At 46.9% G+C, this 9314-nt stretch overlaps 1 protein-coding gene across 1 annotated transcript in view; it reads left to right on the forward strand.

Annotated features, from left to right (window-relative positions):
- Positions 1 to 9083, forward strand: part of Tmem123 (transmembrane protein 123) — a 30048-nt gene extending 20965 nt beyond the window's left edge. Inside the window, exons 3-5 of the mRNA XM_059267280.1 lie at positions 7635 to 7907; positions 8114 to 8267; positions 8929 to 9083. Coding sequence (XP_059123263.1) covers positions 7635 to 7907; positions 8114 to 8267; positions 8929 to 8953 — 452 coding nt within the window. The 3' untranslated portion in view covers positions 8954 to 9083. The remainder of the gene's footprint in view (positions 1 to 7634; positions 7908 to 8113; positions 8268 to 8928) is intronic.
- The last annotated feature ends 231 nt before the right edge of the window (positions 9084 to 9314 follow it).

Genomic DNA, 9314 nt, shown 5'->3' on the forward strand with positions numbered 1-9314 from the left:
TTGTTGTGGTGCTCTGAGCTTGTGGATAACCACATTCTTTTGTGGCAGCTGCGTATTGCACATGCCTATTCTGTGTTCAGGCCATAAATCTTGTATAACCGAGTGGCAGTACCATCTGCATAACCTATGAAATTGCTAGTACAGCTTTAATAGTGTTATCTCAGGCATGATTTCTCCCTCATCTCAGCCCTACAGAGACAGTGCAAAGACACAGGGGTATGTGAGAGGTCACTGTCAGTGCCCTGTGTGGGCCCCCTGATGGAGACGAGCCCATAGTGTTTCTTATATGCAGATTCAGGGAACATCAAAGTGTTTTGTGCTGAAATTGATACTTGAAGTAATTCTGAGCATGTTTGCATTGTAACTTTTTCAACCTAAATTCTTTTTAAATTTTTTTATTTTATATAAACTGGTCTTTCGCCTGCATATATGTCTGTATGAGGGTGTTGGAACCCCTGAAACTGGAGTTATAGTTGTGAGCCGCCATGTGGGTGCTGGGGATTGAACCCAGATCCTCTGGAAGAGCAGTCAGTGCTCTTAACCACTGAGCCATGTCTCCAACCCCCTCAGTCTAAGTTCTGTTCATGGTTTTATCATTCCAGCCAGGAGCATGTTAAAGGGTAGCACTGGGCAGTGGTGTACCTCCTGGCCCATTCCAGCCAGGCTTTCTGACTCTGGCCCTGCTGTCCCTTCTGACTAACTCACGTCATGGCCTCCACACTTGTGACCTTCTGTGTGCCTTTGTTTTTTCTGTAAGTGGGGCTGACATCTGCCTCAGAAACTCTGTAGAACAATCTTTGGCATAGAATGGGAACCAAGGTAATACGGGGCCAGCAGCACAAAATACAGAGGACATGGACTCAGCTCTGCAGCTCACGCCGGGTCACAGCTCAGCAGAAGACACTGGCCTTTCAGTTATGTTAGCCGCCCTGAAACTGTAGGAGGGGTAGAAAGTGCGGCAGGGAGACACTTCCCCGTCAAATGAGAGCCCAGGGGGCCGGAGCAGCCGGAACAGGGCGGGCCTTGGTCACATTACATATAGTATGCATATTTGTGCCAATTTCTATGTAAGAATCTTCCCCATTGCCTTATAGTATGTTTTCTAATTTTCTACAGAAAGAAATTTGGATTCAGCTTGTAAAATGAAAAGTAAAAACTGCTTAAAATGTACTCCCAGCATTAGAATGCCAGTGCCTGAAGAAAGGGAGAAACCGTTTCCTTTCTATCTGATCTAGAAAAGCCATTGCTAGCATGATAGAAAAACAAATGTTTAGTTATGTAGTGTGTGTGTGTGTGTGTGTGTGTGTGTGTGTGTGTGTGTGTGTGTGTGTGTGTTGGGTACATGCATCCTCATGCTGATCCCAAGAATCATTAATTTCTAAAGTAATAGAAATATAATTAAGAACTACAAAAACTAAACCAGGTATTGATTAAAAGGGAGACAGCGATGCCCAAGAAGGAGCGAAAGGCTAGCCCAGGTTGTAACTGTATTGGCCCTTATCTGTCAAGGCCACCATGAACCCCTCGCAGTGAGGCCCGTCTGCGCCAGTGGGGCCTCCAGGCATCATGGTCAGTGTGGAAGTAGCACTCACACAGTCAGGAAGAGGTGACTGAAGACCCGTCTGCTTGTAACTCGGGGTTAAGAGAGTAGGATGGGCCTGGTGTGGTGCCGCACGCCATAATTTTAGCACTTGAGAGGCAGAGGCACATGGATCTTTGAGTTCAAGGCCAGCCTGGTCTACACAGGGAATTCCAGGACAGCCAGGGCTACACAAGAAACACTGTCTCAAAACCCAGAGAGAGGGAGAGAGGAGAGAGAGGTATGCTGAGGGGTTTGGAGGGACACAGGACAGTAATGCCAAGCGTGCTTCCTTCTTTTCAGGAAATGGACCTTCTGGAGCTGGCGAGACTTTCTCCCTGTGGGTGTAGGATGTGGTTGTGGACTGGAGTGGGCAGGCCCTTGACGAAGGGACCTGGCTAAATGAGTCTTGTGGGCGGCCTCGTTGCCCTGAGCAGCCAGGCCACCAACTACCCTGCCTTTCCCATCCAGCTGTGGGGGTGAGCAGCGCTCCTGCTGTAGACTCAACTCCTCAACAGACTAGACAGAAGCCAGGTTTGTCCTGGGGCTTTAGATGAAACAAACCATTTGTACTAATAGGATCCATAAGACATTTGATATTCATGAAAAGACACTCCCTTGTGATGGGGCGCCTCTTAAAAGGCCCAGTTTTCACCTAGACTCATTTTGGTACATATTTGTCTAGGGTTTTGTTTTGTTTTGTTTTTTGTTTTTAGACTGATTTTTTTTAATCAGATTTTCAGTTCTGTATTCTCACTGTCAAGTAATTTGAATTTAGCAGAATTTCTAGAACAAGTCTGTGAACTGGCAGTAAGAAGGCCTTTGGCTTTTAACAGTGTCTCTGGGTTTGCTCAACACTTCCTGCCAGGGTAAGGGTAAGGTGCACTGAAGAGGGGTTCTCAGGGGTTTATTTATTTATTTTTTTAATTCTAGGAACTCATTTTCATTTTATTCAAGTTTTCAAGCTACACACCATGCTTAGAATCGGCTCCTCAAAATTGCACTTGGGCACCAGAACGTCTGGTTGTCTGGAAACAGCATCTTGTTTTCAGCAACTGTGCTGGACAGGGAGCTGCAACTACAGTTGAAATAATTGAGCTTTAAAACTGGATGAGAATTTAAGTGTGCATTGATGCCCCGAGGAAAACAAATAGTTTCCCTTCTGTTTCGGGGACTTGGTTACTGGGAAGGGTGGTTGCTTCTCACAGCAGCTACCGCGCACTGAGGCAGCTGGAGCTATCCAGGTGTTCGAGTCACGGGGAGGCTGCTTCACAGGGCATCACTGGCTCTGTCAGACAGTGGCTATTTGCCTCTTCCGTAGCTGAAACATGTCGTGACTGCTAACGGCCACCATCGGAAATGGGAGGCTGGCTGGTGTCCCCTTTGCTTCATGGAGGGAACTTTGCAGTGCCGTCTCTCATAGGCTTGATGAGCTAACATTACCTCAGCTAATGCTCCCAGCCCTGGGAGCACTTTACAGGCACAGGACAGTGGCCCCAGAGATGTTAGGAGGCTCCGAGCTCTGCTCCCTGTGGCTGGAACTAAGTGGGATAGAGGAGTGAAATCTGATCAGACTGGTGGAGGCCCCAAACATGCACATGTGCACATGCGTGTCTGCCTTTCTCTTTTTCACTGCAGCTGTTGGGAGGTACATGGGCTGGTACTGGACAGCTTCCTTCCTTCCCTTTCCTATGATTATATTCAGTGAAGACAGAAGACCTTGGATCTCACATTTTGACTAAATTCATCTCCCTGTGACCTTGGAGATGTGTAGAAGCAATGGGCTGAGCACAGACACTGTGCCAGCTGTCCAGCTGCGGGGCACTTTAATGCCAGTGCATGGGACCCTGGAGCCAAGCACAGAGCTTGCCAGGACTGCCTGAAGCAGCATCGAGAATGGAGGGAGATGTCAAGACTGAGAGATAGGGTCCCTGGGCGCTCTGTGGTCAGAAGTGTAAGCAGTTTTAGGGCAAAAGTGCCTTCTCTGGGAGTCCCAAAGGATAAGGGCGGGCCACCCATCCCAACGTAATGTTTAAAGTGATAAGTAATAATGTGAGTGAGAGGGGATTGCTTACTGCACGAGGAGGAGCAGACAGGTGTGGTGACGCCAGCCTTGTCTTCAGAGTACAGCCATGTGTTTCACGCCTTATTGCAGAAGGAACTGGGGTGGGGAGAACAAGAAATTTCGTAACTAAACAGTCTTGGTCAAGATTGAGGTCTGGTTGATCTTTGATCAAAGTGGTTCAAAGAAGTTGCTACTGCCGTCATCCCAAGAGAAAGTCTCATGAGATGATCACGTCTGCTGGGGTACAGCCTTGCCATGAGAGCTAACGGCCTCTGGGCACAGTCTGTCCTGCCCTGCTAGGCTCAGGGCTGCTGTGGGTTATAGTCCCTTGTCACAGTGTTTACAGATGAATCCTTTCCCGGAATCTGAGATGAATTCGGGGGGGGGGGGGAGCCACCATGAGGAAAGGTTCAAGAGGCAAATGCAGAGCCAGGGAGGAAGACTCCATGGAGTGAAGCAGCCGGTGGCTGGAGCCTCCCTCCGCAGCAGCCTAGTGCCTTTACCTTCGTCCTTTTTCAGAAGACACCACAGTGGATTGTAGCTTACCCCAACAACTTCTCTTAATATGATGATCTCTGTAAAGACCCTGAATATCAGGGTTGAGTCTGACACTGAGTTTGGACCACATATGAGTTTCAGCCACAGCTCAAGCGTTAACATTGAGTGTGGGCAATGCTTTCCTGGTGCCACCCCACCGCACACTAGCTCTGGTGTCATAGGTGATATGTGCAAATTACTGAATAAAAATAATGGGTACCGTTTCTGTAGAGCATGACTTCAAAATGCTGAAACGCTACAGCGATTCCGCACTGGACCTTAGATTTGCCAACACAGCCAGCTCCGAGGTTACACGTAGTCTACCAGAAGAAGCCGACACTGTTGGCCACCTCTCCCCTCTGCTTGCTTCCCTTACGGGGCCAGGCCCAACGGGCTTAAGGAGAAAAGCCAGTTAGCTGCTTGACGGTTGGCACCCTCTGGAAGACCCTCCTGATTCTCTGGGAGGTTCTGGCAGATTGTCCTGCTGAGGCCCCTCGCTCCATCCACGCAGCAGCGTTTCCTTTGCTGGCCTCACGCCACCCCGCAGCACCCTGCAGGCTGCCCCATGGCAGCTCTCCTCTTAGGTTCTGTGATTGACTCGTGTGAACCACTTCGGTATCAGGTAAGGTGGCATCCTAAATTCTGCTGGTAGATAGATAAGCTATCTAACAAACAACTAACAAACAAACCTTGCCTGGAACAGCCTCTCACCTTGGCCAGTCTCAGGGCAGAAAGCTGTCTGACTTTTCAGGTGCATTCCTTTGTTCTCTTAGTTTCTCTCCATGGGCCAAGGGTTGGGAGCTAACACCCTCCCCAAGCCTGCCTTTTCAACCTTTGCTTAGAGCAGCAGTCTCAGCCTGTGGGTTGGGACCCCTTTGGGGGTCGGACGACCCTTTCACAGAGATCTCATATCAGATGTCCTGCATATCAGATAATTACATTATAATTCATAACAGTAAAATTACAGTTATGAAGTAGAATGAAATAATTTCATGGTTGGGGTCACCACAGCATGAGGAACTGTATTAAAGGCTCACAGCATTAGGGAGGTGGAGAATCACTGGTCTAAGAGACTAGAGGAGAGCGAGGTGCTAAGCTGGGTGGATGACAGGGTTTCTCCCTAACAGGGCCAGCTGCCTGCCTGGCCTGGTGTCCTCACACTGCTGTACACATGACAGTTTTGTTAATGGTACATTTAGGTACTCATCATTCCCTGGACAATGAAAAGAGGGAGAAGACCAGGCTTAACATGGTTATCGTTTATATAAAATATTTTATTCAATGCACTCATTGTGAGTGTATGAACATAGCACGCGTGCGGAGGTTGGGGACAACTTCAGAGTGTCCTCCTTTTATCATGAGGGTTCTGAGGGTCAAACGCGGCTCTCAGGCCTGGCAGCTAGCACCTTACCCACTGAGCCTTCTGCCTCGCCCATTGTTTTGTTCTTTGAAACAGGATCTTGCCTTGTAACCCTGGCTGGCCCCAAACTTGCAATCCCCTGCTTCAGCCTCCTGAGAGCTGCTTTTGTAGCTGGGTGCCTCCGTGCCCAGACTGATACAGTCATTCACAGAGGAAACACATGACATTTTATTATACTTCAGAACAAGGGAGTTGAGTCACCAGGCATGAGCTCTGACCTCAAAGAGAGCATCCTTACATCCCAGCTCTTACATCTGAACCTTAACACCAGTTTACCCTTTGGAATATTTTACCAATTTTTAGAAATTTCTAGCCAATTAGTTGTTTCTCTAGCACGTTTGATTTTCCGAGTAGGACACTAATATATCCTCCCGTCCTGCTTTGGCCCGGGTGGCTTTATGGGTGGGAAGCCGTGTTGTTTACTGCTCTTCACTGTGTTTAGTTTCGCCACCATAGAATCTGTGCAGCATTTAAAGTGTGATTAGATGTCATAGTATGCAGGATTGACTAGTAAAAGGTTAGTTCAAGTGTGGCACCTGCTAGGATAATGATAAGTGTTCTCTTAATCTTAAAAAAAAAAAAAAATAGCTAATACCCCATGGGGGAGAACACAGTAGAGGAACGAGGTCGTGAGGCACACCGGGAGTTAAGTGTCTGGGTGTGGAGAAACAGTGCCCGTAAAATCAGCCTGGACAGTTAAGCTTGAAATGCTCGGTCTTAAGACTAGCTGTGGAGGACAGGATGGTGACGTGTGGAGTCATCATTTTGCTCTGTAACACAACAGAAGGGCCGATGAAGATGGAGCAAGAAGATGGGCCCAGTGACTCATCTTCTCTATTTATGAGGAGAAAAATGGGCAACAAGGGAAACCAGTAAGCTGTTCCATCTCTGAGATGGAAAGCCAACCCAGAAATAAACACCACCGTCTTCCAGAGTCAAACGTGCATTACACGTCTCCCACACACGTGTGTACACTGTAAGCAGCTGTAGAACGTCAGAGTGGTACCGTTTGGACCATTGATGTAGGACTTGGTTTTGGTCACATGGAGTGTTTTATACTCCCTCAAGGGAAATACCTACTGAATAAGACATAAAGAAGACAGTTTGTTGTTGGGAGTTTTACTTAAGGAGACTAAATGTTTCTGTCCCTTTTTCATGCACACAATATTTCATACCAAAAAATAGGAGCTGGGCCTGGGCTGAGGCACCAGCACTGTAAATCACTGTGAAACGGACTTTGAGATTTGAGGCGTTCAGAATCACAGCCTTCCGCCTGTGCACCCCATCACCATCACAAAATGACCACCTAACTGGTAGCATTTCATCCCCAGAGTCACCCCAGGGAAGAATACCTGCCTGCTCATATCCTACTGTGTCTTGGAAATCTGCAGCTGCTGGCCGTCCCCAGAGTTCTTGAAACAATGTGGCAGAGAACCTTAAACTTAAAAACCTTTTCACTTTCACACTCAGGGTTTATTCCTCTAGACAAGAACTGATTTGTTACAGGTTGTGAGGGGCCTGTAATCCCAACACTCAGGTAGGCTGTCCTGTGATTGCTGCAAGCCTGGGGCCAGCCTGGGCTACATAGCAAGACCCTGACTCTAAAAAACAAACAAAAAAGTATCTTATAAAAACCAAAAATGTGTGGGTGGTGGTAGTGCACACCTTTAATCCCAGCACTCAGGAGACAGAGGCAGGCAGATAGCTGTGAGTTTGAGGCCAGCCTGGTCTACACAGACCCAAGACAGCCAGAGCTGTTACACAGAGAAACCCTGTCTCCAAAAACAGAAACAGCCATCCTAAAATGTGATAGGAAGTGTGGTGCAGCGGTCATATTCGGGGGTGACTCAGTCTTACAGGTTTTTAGCTCGGTGAATGTGGCCTGGTTTTGTTGACAGCTTGGGTGCTGTCACACAGCTCTCCTGCTGCTGCCTGGTTAGACCCGCTCTGTGTGAGGCCATGACCAGTGGCAATGTGTGGGATCTTTCACTCGAGATCCTAACGGTTTTTATTCTTGGCATTTTTTTTTTCAGAGAATATCACTGTGCACATGACTTCCAACCAGACCAGGGAATTTAATAGCAGCACCATGAAGCCAGTAGTAACTTCAACACTGCCAAAAACTGTCACAGCTGTCACTTTGAAACCTGCAACTATTGCTAAAACATCAACACCAGGGGTCTCGCCACACGCGACTTCCACTGCCTCCAAGTCTACACCCAAAGCAAGTGCTTCCCCAAATTCAACCCACGCGTCAGCATCGGTGACGACCACAGGCCCCAGTAGTTTAAAGACATCGATAACAAGTATGTATTAAAATGACGTACGTTCTCTGTGCTGTAAATTAGTTGTTAAATGCCACGTTAAAGCCAGCTTTCCATTCTGCAAAAATACAGAACCTTTATGTGCCTATATTTTCCCTCATCCCCACTTCAGCACTCTTAAGGGAAATTCAGACTTCAGAGCATGCACTGTTTCAGACTAGAGCACGGACATCTGTTTTGTCTCCTAGTAACAGCGACTATTCATTCTGACAAAAGCAAAGGATCCAGGTTTGACACCGGCAGCTTTGTTGGAGGAATAGTGTTGACACTGGGAGTTCTGGCTGTGCTCTACATTGGATGCAAAATGTACTACTCAAGGAGAGGCATCCGGTATCGAAGCATGTAAGTCGGGCCACTCTACATAGCTTTATCATGACCAGTGTTCTCCCCAGGACAGACTTCCCTACGCTTGGGTCAGACGTGTGCTCACAGATGAAAACACACCTGGACCAAACAGTGCTTCACCAACTTTTAACCAACTCCTTTGTTGGCGTTTACCACACATCATAAATGATGTACCTGGTCTCATCAACCTCGTGACTTGTCCACATGCCATATATATATATGTCAGTGGTGTCAAAGAGTATTTTTGGTAAAAGCATCGTTTTTGCTTTAGTGACAAAGATACAGACACAAAAGGAAATTCCTCTGCTTAGTTTTCCCTGGTAATAGTAGTTACTGTGAGTACAGACTCCATAAGCCAGGTGTGGTGTTCCATGACTTGTAATCCTAGCCTTTAAAGTCGCCTAACTTCCTAACTTTACCCTTTATGGGCTAATTTTTCCCTCATGTGTACATGACCAGATAATGGCTTATGCCCTATGAAAAGTCACAGGGATTTGACTGTGGGCCTGTTTGGCAATCTTAACCACTGCAGTATACTGGGTATGCACATAACTTAATGCTGAGCAACAGTAATTAATTTTGATTGTGAAGATAGAGACCGTTCTAACGTCTTCCTTACGAATACTAATTTGACAGTAATTTAAATTTTCTATTACAGTGATGAACATGATGCCATCATTTAAAGCACTCTACTGAGCAAGGAAAGAAGAGAGACTGCAACCCTATCAATTAGTTTGTTTATATTAGCTTAAAATATTATTTTCTTGGAAGTAGTATAAGAAGCATGCATAAAATGAACAGTGTGTTCCATGATATCCAGAAATCCCTCATTACTGAAGGTAAAGGGTGTGGTCTGGGCAGTTCAATGAATAATTGGAGCGAACAGGTAATTTATCCAATGATTACATTTACTTTAGAAAGTCCTAGCAAGACAAGCCCTGTCTTTCGGAGTATGAAGATGGCGCTGGTTGTCACTGGGGGCAGGATCCCATGTAGCACACAGGGAGGAGTCTGCCGCAACACTCGACTTTCACTAAACAGTGA

Source organism: Peromyscus eremicus, chromosome 7 (assembly GCF_949786415.1).
Source record: "Peromyscus eremicus chromosome 7, PerEre_H2_v1, whole genome shotgun sequence".
NCBI classification, from domain to species: Eukaryota; Metazoa; Chordata; class Mammalia; order Rodentia; family Cricetidae; genus Peromyscus; species Peromyscus eremicus.